General features: G+C 39.5%; 1 protein-coding gene across 2 annotated transcripts; it reads right to left on the minus strand.

Moving 5' to 3' along the window:
• Positions 1 to 794: 794 nt before the first annotated feature.
• On the minus strand, positions 795 to 21,469 carry abhd5a (abhydrolase domain containing 5a). Of its 2 annotated transcripts, none has more exons than XM_037075249.1 (8): positions 21,313 to 21,469; positions 20,837 to 20,917; positions 12,310 to 12,395; positions 10,233 to 10,608; positions 4,993 to 5,147; positions 3,434 to 3,545; positions 3,079 to 3,265; positions 795 to 1,842 (listed from the first exon to the last, which is right to left on the minus strand). In XM_037075249.1, exons 1-8 carry the CDS (start codon positions 21,339 to 21,341, stop codon positions 1,753 to 1,755), a joined length of 1,116 nt encoding a protein of 371 aa, XP_036931144.1. In that variant the 5' UTR covers positions 21,342 to 21,469; the 3' UTR covers positions 795 to 1,752. The 2 variants fall into 2 exon arrangements, with proteins under 2 accessions (XP_036931144.1, XP_036931145.1); XM_037075250.1 differs by having other exon boundaries at positions 21,330 to 21,455.
• Between the last annotated feature and the right edge of the window lie 1,271 nt (positions 21,470 to 22,740).

Genomic DNA, 22,740 nt, shown 5'->3' on the forward strand with positions numbered 1-22,740 from the left:
ACCCACTCTGTGAGAACTGACAGGTGAGGCACTGTTATAGAACTGTCCTCAACTTTTTAAAACATCCATACTGTGTATCCACCTCCAAATTTTGTGCATTCTGTTGCTGTCTTTCTTCTTTCTCGTTAAAAGATGGTTTTTAGAGCGAGAATGATAGCTAGCCAGTTCAACTGGAAGAGCATAATCGACTACAGCTATGAACCATGGGTACACTCGTGAAATCAGGAATAAGGTGGATATGAACACTAAAATCATACTTGGTGGTACATGAACAGTGTTCATTCTTTAATGCTATTTGATATAATCTTGAATTTCTATGCTGGTGATGATCATTAGATCAGTTAGTCAACAAAGAGTCTGGTCCACTCTGATGTGCTGCAGGGGTGGTAAATGTGATGGTGAGACAGTGCTGATCAATTACTGATTTAGATTCAAGCTGGCTTTTATCTTTTCCAACTGACAGGTTTTTATGAAATGGTTCACTAAAAGTGCAAGTACAAACAATACAACAATGCTGCATGATGGATGCACAGTCTTTTTACCATCTTTGTACTGCGAAAGGACTGGTGATTGAAAAAAATAATTACATTTGTTTTTTTTAGCTGCACTTCACCCACAAACACCTCGCTTTCCATGTCAAATCATTTTCCCCGTCTTCGTCTCAGTTATGGCCATGATTCACAGTAAGGAACCACTGATCAGCAGCTCATTTCTATGGATTATGATTCATAATTCTCTATACACTGACCACCTATGGTTGAATGTGGGAGTGGAGAGGGCAGGATAAGAGGCTGATCCACGTGTGCACATTTCTTTCATTTATAAAAGGAAATTGCACACTGGTGGGCGTACTCCAGGTTTTATGAATCAAAATGTTTTATGGGGTATGTACATTTCCTGATTAGCATGTACACAACAATTGTAAATGACGCCCCTGGTCTGTATCAGTATCATGTGGTAAAACAACAAACAACAGGCCAGGGACAGCATAGGAAATACCTAAAACATGCCAATGTAACTGAGCAGTCACATTTATGTTATTTCAGATTTACATCATTAAGGCTGGTTGGTTAAATCATATATCATTACATCCTGTTTGAAATTACTCTTCTAAAATGTAATTAAATTCATATGAAACACTTTGATATATTTTGTATTGGACCACTATAGCTACTGTAAGCTATTAGCTGTAGCTTTAAAGACAATAATGTAACATCACTTACAATGAGGCTTTGCGTCGTGTTTTCAGTTTCATTCATGATTTCTGAAAACAAAATACCTCCTTTCTTCAATGCCCTTGGAAGGCAACTCTCAGAAAATACAGTATAACTAATGCTTCAATCAAGCGACCCAGAGGCTGCAGTATAACCCCCTGTATGTGTATACTGCAGTATAAATGTAAGAGCAGCATGTGATGAAGGCCAAAGGGCATTATATTTGATTATTGTAGAAATGGTGGTAAATAGCTATAGTAGTTGTAAGCTCAGAGCATGTATTTATCAACTTCTACGAATATTTCACTGAATTATTGGTCAGGTGACATAATGTCTGAAAGTGCAGTCGGCCATGACGCATGTTTAAAAAGTATGACTAAAACTGATCTTTTTAAACACTTTTTTTAAACACATGTTCAAACAGTGCTTGTCCCTGCTGCCAGGACAGATCCTGTGTCTCCACACCGGCTGCTGTAGTGATGTCTGCTATTGTGCTCCCCGTTTTCTCCAGAGCTCAGTAACCAGACTCTTCTCTGCTTCAGTCCACTTTATCACACACTTGCAAAATGCTGTGGTTGAAGTCCTCTGGCTGGTCAGCATATACATAATGTCCAGCTCCATGGATTGTCTGCACAATAGGGAGGGAAGTGGGTGATTAAAAACAATTGGCAATAAAGAAAGAGAAGCCATAAAAAAAGTAGAGTTTATAATGAAGAGAACTGTGTGTTTGGTTTATTGCTTTTGTAAAACAAAAATGAAAGAAATATTCAATTTTAAACCATTTCTAGGAAAAAGTTATGTTATCACACATCAGGACAGAGAAAACCTGTTAGTTTTTATGACCTCATAATTATTTTTCACCCCAGTGAGACTGTGTATAAATCACACAGCATTTACAAGCATAAAAATAAATTACTAAACGATGAAGAATTATGAAGTATGTATCACAAAAGATTAGAAAAGTTTGTTTTCTGCAAAGAATAATTATACACCATCTACTTCATTATAAAAAGGTGAGGACATGATTATAGTAAATAACTTAACAGAATGTAAATTCTTATGTTATGTCACATATTAGTAAAATAAGATTTGCTTTTAAACATCACTGCCTACACATCAACACCATGCCAAGCATATCATGATTTCAGTGGCAGGGAGGAAAAACTGGAGTCATTTTTGTGTGTTTTATTATTATTCATTATTCAATAAAGCAAGAATGTATTTGGAATAAACTACGGTATGTAAAAAGTTCATGTTACAACTGTTACATTGACAATTTGCAGACTTACTACATGGTATCTAGAAGAGTTTTATGGAAGCATTAATGAGGTTTGGAGAAGTCTTACCTTCATCTATACAATACCTTGTATGAAAAGAAGTACAAAGGAATATCTGATACATTTCAATTGATTAATCAATTGATTAATGAGTTGGTTATAACCCCAACCTTGCTGTTAAAGTTGGCCTTTTTCATCAGTAAAATTAAATTAAATACACTGTATTTAATACATATAATGTATTGACCATGTAGATACTGTATGTCAGGGATTGAAATACAGTTCAGAGACTAACCAGAAAGTTTGGTCTAATCCACTGAACATGAACAACAAAGACAGCTTTGCTACAGCCATTGCCTCTTGGCCCAGAGGAAGTCACTATGTAGGTGTCTTTGACAGATCAAGTCTTCAGAAAATGATGGCTGAATTACATTCACTACAGAGCCCCTAAATGACCAGACAAGACGTGTGACACCACTGAAAAGCTGAAAAACTCCACTTAACATTAGTTGTAGAGCATACGCATAGTGGTTCATGCATGGTTTAGCTATTTTAGTCACTGGCAGCTCTCTAGGTCATTAACTTACTATGATTTCCACATGAGAGTTTGGCCTCATCTCTTTGATAGCACTGCCTGAGTTGCTGTCTATGCTGGAGCGTGATCCATAGATGATGGTAATGGGGATCTCAGGGTGAAGCCGGTCCATCCTCTGTAACATTGGTCTTTTGGCCCAGCCGTAGGGAATAGTCAAATTCTTGAAAGCAGTTTCCCCACTGTGACAATACAGAAAAACACAGGGAGGCAAATGCTGATAACAAGGCTTTACATAAGGAAGTAAACCTCTCAAAACCTCTCCGCAACAGAGGTAATGAAGAAATCACTATCTTTTAAGTAATTAAGAACCTGCAGTAATGAGGCTTGACGGGGAAACAGAGACAGACCTGGGGCTTTGCACGTTCAGGTGGTAGATGTACTCTGACACAGTATTGTCACTGAACATGGATGAGAACTTCCTCTTGAAGTCAGGTCTCAGAGTCTGGACCAGAGTGGGGCCTGCAGGTGCCACAGAGGAGAAACTCAAGTGTCAAAATCAAGTTCTCTACAAAGTTTGAACCAAAACATTAGAGATAAGCTTCAGTGGACTTTGAGTGTGTGCTCTCATGTGCTGCCAGCCTGGCCTTCCTCAATGTACTTTGGTGCAGAAGGGATTTGCATTTCCACCACAACTCAGCTTCCTGTCTGAAGGTGTGTCTTTGGGGGGGGGTTGGGGGGTTGGTTATTTGTTACTGTTTGGCCACAATTGCGAGATGTCACTGGAGCCCACTCTGAGGCAGGGCAGGCCCTTCTCCGGAGGAGGTCCATCACAGGCGTAGCTAGACTAAACTTGACAGTGTAAAACTAGTGAAGAAAAAGCACATGGCTGCGGCTCGGTAAGACTTGCTGTGGCAAAAGGTGCTATTGGAAAAACGCTATGGATTGAATTAGTGTATCAAGCAGGGTTGGAATTTTGTCATTTTAGGGGCAAGGCCATTAGGCCTTCACTTTCCTTTTTTTTTTTTTTAAGGGGCACCAAAGCCACATGACAGGGCACAAAGGCCATTGAGTAAAATTTGATGATTTACCTTTCAGATTGATACCATAACATCCTAAATTCAATAAGACAAGGATTATGTATTAAAAAATATTTTAATACCAATATCAAGTTAATGTTACATTAGAAAACTTTTTTTTTTAAAAAGTAGGGTTAGGTGATTTTGGTGACACTAGTGGCGGTTCTAGACCCGTTATAATAAATGGGCCAGGTTGGGGCCAGTTTTTTTTTTTTTTGGGGGGGGGGGGGGGCAAACATAACCTGGGAAAAAAAACCCAAATCCCTCATTCAGACACGGGATAAATTGGACTTAAAAGAGTACTTACAATTTCAACAATTTTGATTGGGTAGTGAACTTCTCAGACATTTTATTTCCGCCTTTCCCTTCAGTACAAAATCAAGGAAAGCAGGAAATCAATCATTGTATTATTGATGCAGACTTCCTGCCGGGGGGCCACAGGGGGGTCCGGACTCAGAGTTACGGGGGCACTGGCTCGCTTGTTTACCTGTGCTGTAAGTGTCATTCTTCCGTTTTGAGAGGCTCAGGCTTTCACGTGAGATCATCGCTATGATGATGACACATCACTTGCACGAACCGCGAACTCACTGAAGTTACTGTGGGTGACTACTGTGCACTCAAGTGGCTATAATTCAAGGCAAGCTCACTACACTGCACTGGCGCTTTTTACATGGAACCTGGACAGGGCCACAAAGGCCACTGTGTCTGTATGATTATTTTTTCTTCACGGGGCATCAAGGCCAAAGTGTGGTGGCAGAAAAGCCTCCGATTTTGTTGTCATCAGTTACATTAGATGAAACTTGGGTGGTTGCTGCAGTACAACGGGATTCAGTGGAAAGAAAATGGGTGAAAATGTGCCATGTTTTACCAACTTCTTACCCAAGACTTACCCAGAGGTCCGACCAGTCTCAGGCCAGCCAGGGGATTGAAGGGACTGAACATGGCACCGAGGGCTTTGATCCATACCGGAATGGGGCGGTCTGCCTCTACGGTGTCTGGACGCTCAGGGAAACCCCAGGGCTCCACCAGCACTATGTGCTTTACTCTGCAGGTCAGAGACCAAGAAATTAAATACACATTCAGATGCAATGTGGGTTATTCATGGTTTTGTTTAGTCATAAGGATTATACAGACTGACAATTATGTCTGAACGTGATATAAAGGAATATTTAACAATTTGGAAAATGTGTTTAGTTTTTTTCATGCTGAGAGTTAGCTCAGACCATGGATACCCCTCTAATGTCAATTCTACTTCCATGAAGTATGCAGGTAAGGGAGATTCAGCTAACTTGGCTCTGTCCAAAGATAACACAATCTCCCTACCAATACCTCCAAAGGTTGAAAAATGACAACATCATATCTGTTTTGTTTAATTGATACAAACATTAAAGTGTACAATGACAATTTGTGGTTTTTCCACAGGGTTATGGGGATGGACTTCTGTACTAGGTCCAGTGACTTATTGGTGGCTTATTATCATCACTCTTCTTCTTCTTCTGCTTCTGCTTCTCCTTCGTAGTAGTAGTAGTAGTAGTAGTAGTAGTAGTAGTAGTAGTATTTCTTTTATTTGAACAGAGACAGTGCACAATAAAACATTAACCCTGTATAACAAGGAGAGATGCATTGCACCAGGTTTTAACAAGTTGCTACTTTCCATCCGTAGTCCTTGGCCAGGTAGATGGAACACACAGTAAATTAAAAACAGTTACAATAATAGTGTCCTGGCTCCAGCTTCATTATTATCAGACATGAGTGTGGTATCAATCTTTTCAACTAACTGTCAGCAGGAAAGCAAAAATGCATTTCCCAAAGCAATTACCTACTCCTTCAAATACTGGATTAGTTTAATTCAGATTTTTTTATTTGCTACTTAATGCTTACCTGAAAATATATCTTACATCACAACTGTCCCTTAAAGTTGTTTATGTTTTGTGTGTGTGTGTGTGTTTTGCAACTTGGGTCTTGTTTGCATATTTTAGGTGATGACTCATTAAGTTATGATTACATTTCACACAACAATGTCAGTGATAAAATCTGGGAAGTCTTTGTTTAACCAAACTTTCCAACAGTATCCATTAGAGCTAGCAACACAAGCAATCAGATGATCCTGGCTGACCACCCACTCATTAAAAACGTTGTTCTCCATGTTGGTTGCAACAACATCTTCAAACAGTCCACTGAAATACCAAAACAGGACTTCATCAAGCTCATTCACGCCTTCCCTGTCCACAGCAAATAGTTCTTCATCTCCGGCCCCCTCCCCCCACCTCAGCTGCAGCATAGGTCACTACAGCCACGCCCTCAGTTTCCATCCCTGGCTGCAGGTAACCTGTGCTGCCCGCAATGTAGCTTTTGTTGACAATTTTAATCTCTTCTGGAAACGCCCAGCTTTCTTCCAGGGTGATGGCATTCCCCCCAATGACCTGGGCTCACACACTTTAACTGACAACTTGTTTTACTCAGCCTTGAACACTCCCTTACCCTGACTACCTCAGCATACTGCATCATCACCTGTAGCCCACTCTGCACTCCCTAACAGGACTGATACACCTTGCTTCATAACCACCATCATTCCTTATCATAGACCGTCTGCAGCACATTCAAGACCACACCCATCTGCTGCCAATCATAATAACCTAATTCAAGACACCCTCCAAACTCTGTCCCCTACTGCTCTTAGCTGTAACAGTATAAATGTTAGTCTTTTAAATATCAGATCCCTCAACAACAAATGCTATTTATGCAATGTTTTTATAACTTTCATAATCTAGACCAGGGGTCACCAACCTTTTTGAAACTGAGATCTACTTTATGGGTACTGAGTCATACGAAGGGCTACCAGTTTGATACACTCTTCTGAAATAACAAATTTGCTGAGTTTGCCTTTAGTTACATATGATTATTAATGATTAATGATACTCATCTATGTGAAGACACAGATCACATTAATGATTTCTCATAATAATTATCAACAATGACGTAACAAGGTGGGAAACAGATAATATTAATATACAATTTTCATTTTTAGAACAGGCTTGAGGGCTACTCATGTGGTCCCTGGGGGCTACAACAAGGAGTCAACACAACACAAGGAGTCAACACAAGGACAGCATGTGCTAATAACTGCAGGCCTCATCACTGCAGCAGGGCTGATACTGAGGAACTGGAAGAGCACATGTACGCCGGGGCTCGCAGATTGGACTCAACTGATGACGGAGATTGCATCTTACTAATACTTGATTGTTCTTCCTGGCAAATGTCCAGGAAATGCAGCATCACTGTCTTGTGCAAGCACACAGTTTTTCTGCAGGTGGAGTAGTATTGGAAGAGCTGGTCCAACAGGTCAACCCCACCCATGTTCTTGTTATAGGCTATGATTGGTGTCGGACAGGGAATGTCTCTAACAACCCAGTGTCCAGCTCTATGCCGTCACCTGAAAACGTAGGATAGATGGTGGAGCACACAGACACCGCTTGTGTGTCCATCCACTTCACAAAAACAAGTCAGCCCTCTCTGATCCATCTCACAGATTCTCATTCACATTTCTTGGTGAGAGCATTTGCCCTCCCTCTTGGGCATCCCTTTCGGCTCTCCCTGTAGGTGCCGCATGCTCCAAACTTCATCCCGGCCAGGTCCATGAACAGTTTGGGACTGCTGTAAAAATTGTCCATGTAAATATGGTACCCAGTACCAAGACAGGATGGCTGAACAAGGTTCATGACCACATCATAAGACAGCCCATGCTCACTTGCTGTATTTGTTTTTCAAGTGTATATCTGGAATCTGAGTCAACACAAAAAGCTTCATTCCCTATTTAGTCAGCTTGTCTTTCATATATTGTGTCATGCCTGTTTTTGCCTTAGTCACCACCATCCTTTAATCCACTGCAAGCTCTCTCCTCGGGTGGTAATAAGCCTGGCAGGCGCTGAGGATGTTGTCATAAAGAGGCCTGTCTGTCATGGCCTAGTGTCCCCTTCTTACTCTCACTCTGAGCATCTTCCTCAGGTTCACTGAGGTGGATGTTCCATAATATAGATCGGAACCTGTCTATGGTCATAACTTTGGCTGGCAGGGGCACAGAAAAAATGTGATTTTGTCTCCAGTAGTCTTGGAGACTTAGCAGAGACACCAACGACATGTAGATCAGAAGACCAAAAAACTTGTACAAATCTTCCATCTTTATATTTATTGCCTAATTGATTTTTTTTCTGCAGCCTTTTTGTTTGTGTTGCTGCAGATTGTCCTGACTGTGTCAGTGACAAAAAACAACAGGAACAGGTCTTTTGGACTGTAGGGGGAAAGTGTCTCTAATTGGACTCCTGGTGTTCTTCGCGGCTGGAACCTGCTTACTGCTGGGGCAGTGTCATCATCCTCTGCTCTATTCCAGGGCTCAGAGCTAGAGCATGTCTCTGCTGCCCGAGCTAGCGGAGATCTGGGCCTCGTCCCATCCTCTGTGCAGACCTGCGAGGAACACCCTGTGTGGACATTGGAGGCTCCTCTTCCTCTCTCTCCTCATCCAAAACATACGTTGAACAGACTCTGGCTCAGCATCTCCCTCAGCTCCATCCAGCTCAAAGAAGAGCTGCACTGCCCGCTCCACATTCAGGAGTCACCTCATTGTTTTGGGACATAAAACTAAAAGATGACTACACTACACACTCAACACACTCAACACACTACCCTACACATTTACACTACTCACTAATTATACACTTCAAACACGCTAAATATCACAAATATCACTATCATGTGCACTATCACTGTCACTCAACTTTCCTCACTTCCTCAGCAACAAAATGCCATGTGTTGCCATGTGTTTCGATTGGTTTAGGTAGTGTATTTTTCCACCAGTAGGCAATGGGGTGTCACGAGCTTGTGTGGTTTTTTTTGGTTGCAAGCACTTCCTGCTTGCGAGCACTTTCCCTGAGAATCGCCCATTTTTTATCGTCCCTTCCTGCACCAAACGCACTCCAAACGTGATGGCAATATTCGTGAAAAAGCTTCGCTGACATTATTCATCATAAGTCCGGTTTTACTTGGCCTATCAACACAATTTAAAAACTGGTATATAGTTTGAAGGCTGCACTAACACAAACACATTGTAACCGAGACTCAGTGAGGCTGCATCTTGCTGCAATGTCATCTTAAATCTTAAATTTGACACATGATTTTGATGCACCTGCACGTCAGTCAGCCCCAGAGGGTTAAAGGGAAGTTCCATTTAGTATGGGACTATTAGTTTTTATATATTAGGGCTTGCTACGTTAAGCGTATGTTGAAACACATCACAGTTGATGTAATCACAAAGAATACAGTGGTATAGAGGTTTGTAGAGGGGTGTTGACCCTTAAGTTTAGTTTCAACTGCCTTTTTGTGTTTTTTTTGTTGTTGTGTTTTGTAAGTTATCTGTATTATTTGATGAAAAATAAATAAATAAATACTTTAATGCCAAAAAAATTAAATGGCTCCAAGTGACTGCTCTTTCAGATCAATTCTGAACTACTTAGACTTTTCTATTGTAGTGTTTGTGGGGGAGTCTAATTGCTTATCAAACAAGTCATATTAAAATGGACCCAGAAAAGTCATCAGCCGTTGTCATTCAGAATCACTCAGAAGTTAAGAGGCCATGCTACAAAGAACATTTGATTGAAACAACATTCCGTAATCACCAAAATTGATTGTTCAAGCTGCCGTATACATATTTTGACCTAGCAGATTTGTTCACATTTTCAGAATACCCATAATAAATTAATGGTCAAACCAAACTTTATGAATGTTTTTCATGACAAAGTAGTTTGTTTTTCACTCATTCTTCACAGAAACATGAGAGCTGTAGAAATCACTGGAACTGAAGACTGCCATGGTATGTTCTTTACAAGTGGATGTACACTTTTAACCATGACTGCACATCCATCATCTTCAATCTCTCAGGGTCAGTAAAAGGTCTTAATTGCTGAATATTTCATACAGAACAAAATCTGCATTTCATGACTGTTTCTGTGCCCTTGGTATATCATGCTAAATAAAGCTCATATCATCAAGATCAGCACCAAAGGATAAAAGAACCCTTTGAAATTAAAACAACACAACCCCACAGTAAGATGAGAGAAACGCCATAATCTGCACTCACCTGCCTGGGTATTTAAGAGAGTATGACACAGCCAGGTATCCCCCCAGGTTGTGTCCCAGCAGTATCATGGACTCCAAACCCATTTTAGCCCTCCACTGCTCTATAGACTCCACAAACTGGTTCTCTGCCTTCTGAGCATCTGTGTAAAATTGAGGCCTGCTGCTCTGTCCGAAGCCTAGAAGGTCTTTGGCAAAAACGGGCCGATGCTGGGAGAGAGCATCTAGGTTCTGGGCCCAAAGGCCCACACCGCCTCCAAACCCATGGAGCAGAACCAAGGGGGTTTTGGCTTTGACATGTTCCCTGCAGAAGGTCAGGGTCCACAACTGGTTGCCATTGGAAATGGGGACATACTGTTTGAGGAAAGTGCTGTTTACACCTGAAATAAAATGGAAGTGCAAAGAAACACATAAATGTAGAGAATCAAAGGAAGAATGTTGTGATTATTTCTTGTAAATGAGCTACAACTGGTTAAGAAACAGTCTCAATTTAATAGTGATGCCTCTGTAATAAGGAAGGAACAGTTCGACACTGCTAGGACATGTATGGACAACTTTGTGACAGGAATCCTCACTAAATATAACAGAGATGATGTATCTACCCAACATGTCACAACTACTAAAACTATTACAATTACAGAAAATATTTAAAAAACATTTGTATATGATTTTGCCAGTAAAACATGCGTATGTGGAGGGCTTGAAAATGTTGTGATCTACAAAAGGGAGGCCTTACAGAAAATGATTGGAAACCACTGCCATAGGGAGTGGATTATCTCAAGGCAGTTCTTAATACAGTATCTCACAAAAGTGAGTACACCCCTCACATTTTTGTAAATACTTTATTATATCTTTTCATGGGACAACACTTAAGAAATGACACTTTGCTACAATGTAAAGTTGTCAGTGTACAGCTTGTCCAACAGTGTAAATTTACTGTCCTCTGAAAATAACTCAACCCACAGCCATTAATGTCTAAACTGCTGGCAACAAAAGTGAGCACACCCCTAAGTGAAAATGTCCAAACTGGGCCAAATTAGCCATTTTCCCTCCCAGGGGTCATGTGACTCATCAGTCTTACAAGGTCTCAGGTGTGAACAGGGATCAGGTGTGTTAAATTTGGTATTATCGCTCTCACACTCTCTCATACTTGTCACTGGAAGTTTAACATGGCACCTCATGGAACTCTCTAAGGATACGAAAAAAAGAATTGTTTCTCAACATAAAGATGGCCTAGGCTGTAAGAAGATTGCCAACACCCTGAAACTGAGCTGCAGTATGGTGGCCATACAGCGGTTTAACAGGATCACCCCCCTCTGGAAAGTGGGCCACAGGGAAGTATTCCAACATGAGAATGACCCCAAACACACTTCCAAGATGACCACTGCCTTGCTAAAGAAGCTGAGGGTAAAGGTGATGGACTGGCCAAGCATGTCTCCAGACCTAAACCATACTGAGCATCTGTGGCTCATCTTCAAATGGAAGGTAGAGGAGCACAAGGTCTCCAACATCCACCAGCTCTGTGATGTCGTGATGGAGGACTGGAAGATGATTCCAGTGGCAACCTGTGAAACTCTGGTGAACTCCATGACCAAGAGGGTTAAGGCAGTGCTGGAAAATAATGGTGGCCACACAAAATATTGATACTTTCGGCTCAATTTGGACATTTTCACTTAGGGGTGTACTTACTTTTGTTGCCAGCGGTTTAGACATTAATGGCCGTGTGTTGAGTTATTTTGAGGGGAAAGCAAATGTACACTGTTAAACAAGCTGTACACTCATTACTTTACATTGTATCAAAGTGCAATATCTTCAGTGTTGTCCCATGAAAAAATATAATGAAATATTTCTAGAAATGCGAGGGTTGTACTCATTTCTGTCAGATACTGTATGTTTAGTGTCTTTTTGGGCCAGCCAAGGATACTGAGCTTAGGGGCAGCAGGCCAAATTATGTGGCAGGGTGCCCTCTGTAGAATCACACTGACTGGACTGTGACAAAAAAATAGTATACAGCAGAAATGAACTATCTGTGATCAGCCACACAGTATGTGGAAACGAAAAGTAGCAGGGGTGTTCCTTACATCGCAGCATGTTGTCTTCTGCAGTCTGCAGCAGGATCTGAGAGGTGGGACACCATGATGGCAGCCAGCTGGGGATCCAGGCCCACCTACACCAACAAAAGAGCTCTGCATTTACCATGTTTATGAGTTCTGGCTTAAGCTTGAACTGCAGAGGGGACATGGTGTCACTGTAATGTAGGCTGTAGGCTGCTTATAGATTGAGAGTCAGATAAATAAAACTGCACAAGTTAAAAAGTATGTTAGCCTATGGCAGCATCAGGACTGGATGTTAGCATTTTGTCTCACAGCAGCATGTCTCGTTAACTCTGCATCAACTGCTTAGTGTGGTTCACTGTGTATAAATACAGTACAATACAAAGGCAGGCTCTGTTAACGCACTGTGTTTGTTTTTTGTTTTTTAGTTTGAGTATAATAAAATTAAAGCTGCAAGCAGCGTTGAACGGGCCCTCGCAGTCCACGCACTTTGGGGCATGCTGTCTTCAGGGCCTTCCATCTTTAAAAGGTGGAATGGTATCTGTAGCTCATGCATGAAGCACAAGAAGAGGTTGAAAGTGGATGAGTTTTGATGAGGATTTTAAGATTTTCCCATTGACTTTCCAGTAGACTAATGGAATTGGACTGCTACCAGATCGCCACCTATTGGCTGATTTGCACCAAATTTTACACAAAACCTCAACAGTCCATGGAACACAATTACGAACATTTACGTGATAATCAGACAGTATTTTGTAAAGATGTGCAAGATTGTCTGCTTTCAACACAATATGCAGGAATCTGTTGTTTTATATTTCAGGCGTTTTATGGACTCAAAATTAAAATTTTGAGTCCAAAATTCTTTTGATAATTTTTGTCAGCAGGGTCCAAAGATGTTTCTCGCTCAAACTGCCTAGGAAGAGTTTGAAAAAGTTGAAAAAGTTTTTCATGTGGAAAATATATATATATATATATATATATATATATATATATATATATATATATATATATATATATATATATATATATATATATATATATAGATATATATATATATATATATATATATATATATATATATATATATATATATATACACTATATTACCAAAAGTATTCGCTCACCCATTCAAATGATCAGAATCAGGTGTTCTAATCACTTGGCCTGGCCCCAGGTGTATAAATTCAAGCACTCAGGCATGCAGACTGTGAAACAAGACATTTGTGAAAGAATGGGCCGCTCTCAGGAGCTCAGTGAATTCCAGCGTGGAACTGTCATAGGATGCCACTTGTGCAACAAATCCAGTCGTGAAATTTCCTCGCTCCTAAATATTCCACAGTCAACTGTCAGCTCTATTATAACAAAATGGAAGCATTTGGGAACAACAGCAACTCAGCCACGAAGTGGTAGGCCACGTAAAGTGACGGAGAGGGGTCAGCGGATGCTGAAGCGCATAGTGCAAAGAGGTCGCCGACTTTCTGCACAGTCAATTGCTAGAGAGCTACAAACTTCATGTGACCTTCAGATTAGCCCAAGTACAGTACGCAGAGAGCTTCATGGAATGGGTTTCCATGGCCGAGCAGCTGCAGCCAAGCCACACATCACCAAGTGCAATGCAAGGCGTCGGATGCAATGGTGTAAGGCACGCCGTCACTGGCCTCTAGAGCAGTGGAGACGCGTTCTCTGGAGTGATGAATCACGCTTTTCCATCTGGCAATCTGATGGACGAGTCTGGGTTTGGAGGTTGCCAGGAGAACGGTACATTTCAGATTGCATTGTGCCAACTGTGAAATTTGGTGGAGGAGGAATTATGGTATGGGGTTGTTTTTCAGGAGCTGGGCTTGGCCCCTTAGTTCCAGTGAAAGGAACATTGAATGCTTCAGGATACCAAAACATTTTGGACAATTCCATGCTCCCAACCTTGTGGGAACAGTTTGGAGCGGGCCCCTTCCTCTTCCAACATGACTGTGCACCAGTGCACAAAGCAAGGTCCATAAAGACGTGGATGACAGAGTCTGGTGTGGATGAACTTGACTGGCCTGCACAGAGTCCTGACCTGAACCCGATAGAACACCTTTGGGATGAATTAGAGCGGAGACTGAGAGCCAGGCCTTCTCGACCAACATCAGTGTGTGACCTCACCAATGCGCTTTTGGAAGAATGGTCAAAAATTCCTATAAACACTCTCCTCAACCTTGTGGACAGTCTTCCCAGAAGAGTTGAAGCTGTAATAGCTGCAAAAGGTGGACCGACATCATATTGAATTCTATGAGTTAGGAATGGGATGGCACTTCAGTTCATAGAATGAGTAAAGGCAGGTGAGCGAATACTTTTGGTAATATAGTGTATATATATATATCTATATATATATATATATATATATATATATATATATATATATATATATATATATATATATATATATATATATATATATAAAAATACATGCAGGTTTCTAGTCCAGACTAATTTGCAACCCCTATGAAACATTAAACAACAACATTAAAAACTATAACAAAAACGCTGATGATCACACTTGGTTAGTTTGTGTAATCTCTATTTGAGGAAGTAATTAAATTAAAATACTTGAGTGTGCTTGAGAGTGTGCTTCTTAAGATCATCAGGCTGCAGAATTATGAAACTCCTGGCTGACGATGTGTAGAGATGTCAACATAAAGTCTTTACAGAGGAAACAAATGAATAAATAGCAAAAGTGGTACGTGGTATTCCTTATTCAGTCCAAGCTTTATAAATTCTTATTGCAACTTTCAGACACATGTGGGCGGTCCTGGCAGTAAAATGCTTACAGGCCAGCCCAACCTACATAAAAATATAAACAAAAATATGTAAATCTAGGGGGAATGCCCAATGTAAAAACAATAAACAATAAACAAATGCCTCTTCCAATTATAATAAACAAATGTACACCTACAAGCCCCAGTGAAATGAATTGGCAAAGGGAAAGTGTAACGGGGCTTGGGTTTCAAGGGGTTCCTGCATAAACGCAGAATGATGTGGGCATCCAAGAAACACTAAGGGCCTAAACAGACTTTCTGGCTGGCAATCTAAGGGAGAAATGAGGTTCTCAGTGATTCAGGTACAGATTCAGAATAGGTGTCAGGATGAGAGCAACCTTGGTGCCATTCCCCGCCTCTTTTAAGCCTTCACAAAAAGAGCGTTGTCACACCATGATCGACTGGAATGGAAATGCCCCAAGATGCTTTCGCTCCACAATCAGGAGTCAGTCTCCCCATCCTGCACAGGGATCTGAATCCCCTGCAAATAATCTTGAGGGATTTTGGAAAATCAACCCAAAACAAAGAAAGATAGCAAGTCTCAAACAATGGGACTGATACACACCCATATCCTCCTAATCATTATATCAGTTCTCCAAGATGATTGGTGGATCTGCATTACTGATGACAGGTTAGTTTCAACTACATCACCTAACCCACATGTACCATTACTGAGAAAGCAATAGAAAACCTTTGAACAGATGCTTGAATAAAAAAAAGAAGAAAAAAAGAGAGAAAAGTTTAGCCAAATGATCCTTTATTGTTAGTTGGATGACTGTTGTAATCATTACTTGACACCTACAAGATAATTGTTTTTTGTATGGAATTGTGTCTGTGTTTTAGATTTACCAACAAATCATCAAATCATCATCAAAGTTTTAGTTTTAAGGATTTTTAGCTCGTCTTCTGATTTTAGAACGGGTGTGTATCGCATGAGCTTGAGTGCGTGACATCATTACTAGAGTGGAGATCAGCTGGCAAAAGTGGAGAAAAAATTATTACTCAGCTTGATTTAGATTTGACATCTTTTACTTCACATAGACAATATATACATGAAAATGTAGGAAATCCTATTGGCTTTCAGCTGATGGTCTTATTTCAGATGTAGACACTTCCAGCTGCAGGAGCCCAAGAGCTACAAGCACTCCAGCAGCTTCCCCATGAGCCGCAATGTTAATTTTGAGCCTAAATTTCTGGAGGAAAGCAGACGGTACCTGTTTTTTTTTTTTTTTTATAGCTCTGGTGCCCTCATTTTTCACTCTAAAGAAATAAAAAGACATCACACAGTTCAGCAATGTGTCTTGTTACTCAATAATTTTGGCGATAACCATTACACTTTTTTCAAAACTCGCATGAGTTTGGGAGGAGTTTTCCCATTCATTCTTGAGGGGTCATTTTCATCCTTGGTTCTGCTCCTGCTCCAGCATATGTGCAGCTAGAGAAACTGTTTTCAGCTTTTTCAAACATTCAGCTTTCTGCTTTTTCAAATATTCAACTTTTCATACATTCAGCTTTATGTTAAGCTAGAGAGCTCGCTATCAAAATGTTCTGTCATTTTCCGCAAATTATTGACCATACATTCTTAATAGTTTTATGCATTTTCAGCAGTACATTCAGCAGATTTCCGAACTCACTTCAGCCGTCAGCATTCACACTGTATTTTCGCAGTGAGTGCAATTTTTCTAGTTACACTTATTACCCTCCTTCATAATAATGAGGAACGAAATATCAGATTCACCTTTTAGCATGACACAGTAGAATCTGACAGCACCACCTCCTCCAAATTAACCATAGTTTCAATAAAAACTGAACATAGTTTATAACTTTAAAACTGTAGGTTAATATTGTATATATTTTTTATTAAAAGTTCCACTATAGATATACAAGAATTATAAAAATAAATGTTTGTTTTTTTTTTCTTTCTTTTTTTTTAAATTTTTATTTTTATTAAGTTTTTCAATTTACAGTATAATGGAGAAAAGAAAAAAAAAGGAACAGAGTGCACAGACGGAAAATTTACACAGATACCTTGTTACACTGGGAAAGATATAACAATAAGTATATTTTGTTGGACCAGGGGTTAAAGTTACTTCGATTAGATTTGTTCTATTTATCCAGTCTACTCTTCTTATCAGAACAGGACTAAACCATTCACACGCCAGAGTACAGCAAGACGGAGAGAGTGCATCAAATAGGACAGTAGGGGGCACCGAACCCCAGCAAAAAATAAATAAATAAATAGAAAAATAAAAAGATAAAACAGAACACAATTTGGATACTGTCACTTATTCAAAATGAGCTGTCCATTTCCTCCATAGTGCGGTGAATTTGTCCATGTTCAAGTTCAAGGAAAAAGTCAGTTTTTCCATATCATATATTTGTTTCACAATTGCAATCCACTCCTCTTTAGATGGAGACTCTTTCGACAGCCATCTTCTCGTAATAGCTTTTTTACTTGCAACCAACATTATTTTTATCAAATAATTGTCAGTAACGTTGATTGTGGGGGAAATATCACCAAGATAAATTGTACAAAAATCAAATTTAATCTCAAAACCCAATATTAAATTAATTTTCACCACTATATCTTGCCAGAAAGAGTATATAATTGGACAGTCCCAGAAGACATGGAAATGATCCGCCTGTGTGTTTCCACACTCTCTCCAACACTTTCCATAACTTGTCTGACCTTTCTGAAGCTGTTTGATTTTGGGGGTGATAAAAAATCGAGTTATATTCTTCCACGAAAATTCTCTCCAATACCCAGAGCTAGAAGTGCTCATTTGAGTTTTACAGATGTTCCACCAGTCATTTTCTGAAATGGTTATTTTGGCTTCTTTTTCCCATTTGGATTTAACATAAAGAGTAGAGGTACCACTAAGTGACTGCAAGCAGGTATAGATTTTAGAAATCAATTTTCGGTTTAATTTAGATTTATATGCCTCGATCAAAATATTTATTAATTCAGAACTACCTTCCTCTGTTGTGCTCAGATCACAGTTAAAGTGCGCTCTAACTTGAAGGTATCTAAAAAAATCTTGGTTTTCTAGGTCGTGTTTATCCTTAAGTTTTTGAAAACAGTGTAGTGTCCCTTTGTCAGAAATGAGACAGTATGTTGTGATGCCCTTGGAGAGCCACTGTTTGAAACGTCCATCCATCTGGGCAGGTTTAAAATCCTTATCATGTGTTACCCATCGTAATATTTTCATGTGGTTTTCCAGTTTGTTTTTTCGGCATTCACCAAACCAGATATTTAGGGGGGTTCTTGTCCAACCGCTTAAGTTTTGTTTGTACTGTAGGTATAGATTTCTGTCACCAAGCAAGCTCTGGAGGGGAATGTCCAGTTGGCTTAATTCCAGATTTTTCCACTTGGCGTTGTAGATTGGGTCGCATAAATAGATCAAATATCTGAGCTGTGCAGATTTGTAGTAGTTCTCTATGTTCGGCAAGGCCAAACCACCTTTTTCTTTAGACAGTTGCAATGTTTTGTACCTAATCCTTGGTTTGAGGCCTCTCCAGATGAACCCAGATATCATTCTCTTCCATTCTATTAATTGTTTTTGCGGTATTTCTATTGGTATTGATAAAAAAAGGAAAAGCAATCGTGGCAAGACATTCATTTTAACTATATCTATTCTGTTATGCAAGTCCAGTGGTAATAAACTCCATCTGTTTAAATCTGCCTTTATCTCTGTTGTAATTGAAGGATAATTTGTTGTATAGATGGTAGATAAATCCTTTGGGATTTTTATTCCTAAGTATTTAATGATACTATTTTCCCATCTAAAATTGCACAAGTTATTTATTTGAGGTGGGGGAATATAGTTAAATGAGACAACTTGTGTTTTATGTATGTTTAACTTATAACCCGAGTAATGACCAAATGTTTTCAGGGAAGACATTAATGCTGGTAAACTCAAATCTGGTTGGGAAAGAGTGATTAATACATCATCTGCATAAAGACAGGTCTTATACTCAGTGCCTTTAGACCAGATTCCCCTAATGTTTTCATCTTCTCTAATAGCCTGGGCCAAAGGCTCAATAAATAGAGCAAACAGAGTCGGACTTAAGGGACATCCCTGCCGACAGCCTCTTTCAAGTGGCACTGGGTCAGTCAGACTACCGTTTACTTTGATTCTGGCAGAAGGCGAATGATATAGGTTTTTTAAATATAAGATAACTTTAATATCGAAACCAAATCTTTGCAATGTCAAATGTAGGTATTCCCAACTAACTGAATCGAATGCTTTTTCAGCATCAAGGCTAAGAACAACAAACTCATCTTCATTTTTACTCATGTGCTCCATCAAATGTAATACCCGTCTTACATTATCTTGTGTCTGTCTATTCTTAAGAAAACCTGTCTGGTCTTCATCTATTATGTCCGGAATAATATTTTCTAATCTTTTTGCAATTATTGAGGCATATAATTTATAATCTAGGTTTAAAATCGATATCGGTCTGTAAGAACCACACTCAGATTTATCTTTACCCACCTTAGGAATTACAGAAATGATAGCACGTCTCCAAGAGACTGGAATTTCTCCCCCATTAAGTGTAAAATTAAAACATTTCAATAGTGATGGAGATAGTAACTCTCTAAATGTTTTATACCATTCGGCGGAATATCCATCCTCACCTGGCATTTTATTTGTTTTGAGTCTGGAGATCGCGTTATCCAGCTCTTTTTGTGTTATTTCATTCGTCATTATTTTATTCTGTTCTAGTCCAATGGATGGAAGATCCAGCGAGTTAAGGAAATGTGTAATACTCAAAGAATCAGCTCCCTTTGGTTGAGTGTACAGGTCTTTGTAGTAATTTTCAAAGGACTTTTGTATTTCTTTTAGATTATGACACATCTTTTCAGATTGTGTGTCCTTAATTTTATGAATGGACCTTTCCTCTTGCTGCTTTCTTATCCTCCAAGCTAACAATTTTTTAGCCCTTGGTCCATTATCATAGTACCTTTGCTTGATGTACTTTGCCTTCATCTCCTCATAACTGTCATATAGTTTGTTTAAGTTTTGTTTAGTGAGTTTTATCTGATCTAATAATTTGGGGTCATTACGTTCCATGTGTTTAATTTCTAGATCTTTTAGTTCCTTTAATAAGTAGTTTATTCGTTTCTGCTTTTCCCTCTTTTTAATTGAAGACCACATTATAAGTTTTCCCCTTATTACTGCCTTATTACTGCCTAAATGTTTGACGTATGATACTAATTTCTGTTTGTTTTTGCTCCCACAAATAAACACATCATCTATAAAAGAGCAAATTTGTTTGCATGTTATATATAATTCTATCCAATGCTTCTACACAGTGCAATATATTGTTTTGTGCAGACTAAAATATGTTGCCAGGTGCAATATTGAGTAAAGTTGTTTCATGTGTCATATTCGTCTGTTTTTATGTTATTGGCACATACTAATAATGTATGTAGTATACTATGTAGTATGTAGTATATTGTATCAAAAACATTATGAAATTTAAAACAGTTTACCGCCCAAAATCCTACTCATATGTACAAGAGTTCAACTTAGCACAGAGCAACATCCCCCCTCTGCAGTTGAATGAGAAAACAGCCTTCAAATGTTAAGCTCTGTACATTAACCATTCTGAACAGTGAAGCTCAAACATCTGTGAGCAACGAGAATTTCAGATTAAGGCTATGTGAAACAGGCCAGCATGTTGGACAGTGCTGATTACAGTGTGGGTCACTCCACAGGTATACAGGTCTCTGCTGCAGGTCAGAGCACACTCACCTTATTGTGGTGTCCATGTAGCCCCACACACTGCTGACCAGACTGTGAACACCGACAACAGACAGCAGCCTCTGAACAAACCTGAAGCAGGAACAAAATGGAAAAAGAAAAGTGGGTGATGAGGAAATTACGGCAACGGACACTGAACAGAGCTGCTGTTCTCTGTTGCACACAGTTTGTTACACCAGGTACCTGTGCAACAGAAACCTGTTCTGACATCATGCTTCCCCTCACTGTCATGTACACACATCATGTGGATGTGTGTGATTACTTAACTTCACGATAGTGTTTGACTCTTTGATGTTTAACACACTGTATGTTCAGTTAATGACGACATAATGCAGGTAGTCTCAGGTATTATACAGAATTATACACTGTCACGTTGTAATGCAACAAAAACAACGTATTGGATATCGTGTGTGCCCCTGTGTACATACGCACACAGACTGGTGAAGCTGGTTGGTGTGAATACTCACCCTTCGTTCGCTATTACCTGCTCGGCCATACTGCGACACCCTGTCCAACACCTGTTTAACTTCTCGTGAAAAAGACAACAGTTTAAAAAGAACGCAGCTAAACCACGGATCCGTTACTGTCCCTTCAGAGACTGCTAACTGTCACGTGGAGACGATGACGTATGTTCAATATATCTGTGGACGTTTGATTTGTTGTTTTGGATAGCTTCAGCGGGCGGTGTCATCAGAGAAGACTTAAGCAGGCACGTCAGCGAAGCTTCGTGTCTCTTCCAGTGCCATTAAAAAGGTCAACTCAGGAGTTTTTAAATTCTTACGGAGAAATAAAGCCCACTATATGAAAAGATCACAGTTTGTCAAAGAATATGATGTGGGTGGCATTAAAGCTTTAGACTTTGAATCAGTGGTCGTATCTTTTAAGATTAAATGGTTAAAAGTGTACTTGTCACCGCCAAATTCGATGTGTTTTCACATACTGAGGTCCTTATTTAAAAAAGTAGGAGGGCTCGATTTTCTCTTACAATGCGATTTTTAGATAAGTAATATTCCCATTAAGATGTCAAATTTCTACAGACACATTCATTAGTTTTGAAAATGATATTTACCCATAACTTCTCAATCCAAATTGTTTCATGATTATAATAGAGGGCTGTATGTACGGGTTCTTGTATGAAAACTTCTGTGGAAAAGGCACAATCGAAATTTATTCAATTTCAAGGTGAAAGACAATCATATTGAGATCATTCATAAGTTATTACCGGTTGCAGAATTTCTTAAAAGACGGTTCAAATTTATAGTAGACCCTTGTTCCTTTTGTAATATGGCAGAAGAAACCTTAGATCACATGGACCAAGGTACGTTTTAACCGTTTGGTTTTTGGTATAAATGACACATTCAGAAACCACAAACAAATCGGTTTTTTTTTTTTTCGTTTTTCTAATTTTGGGTAAAAAACAGGAATCACCTATTCGGCTCCATTTCCTGTTTTTTTTGTTCGTATTGATAAAACAAATGTACCACTCAATATTTCGTATCCATTGGTGGGCCTTCGCACTCCATTGCCTCTGATTGGCTAGTGTGCTCTATCAGTTATATTTGTGCTGTGCTCTTCTAAATAAAGGTTCTCGGGTAAGTCCCGGCCTTTAGACAGTGCAATGTTAACACAAATTGCGACAGACAGACGAGGAGACTATGTTATTATGATCGCAGACCATACTTATATTGGCGGCTATGACAGCCTTTAACTTTATTATAGCTTCATTATGCTTCTACCTAGTGGGTGATTTTATGACCGTCAATGACAATTAAAAAGGTTTTTAAAAAAGGATCACATAGTGCGACACCTGCTGGTCATTTCTTGCAACTACTTCCCATTGCCACATGCCATATGCCAGTGATATTTCTAATTATTGAGAGCAGAACGGCAAAACA

The sequence above is a fragment of the Acanthopagrus latus genome, chromosome 17 (genome assembly GCF_904848185.1).
Source record: "Acanthopagrus latus isolate v.2019 chromosome 17, fAcaLat1.1, whole genome shotgun sequence".
NCBI lineage: Eukaryota > Metazoa > Chordata > Actinopteri > Spariformes > Sparidae > Acanthopagrus > Acanthopagrus latus.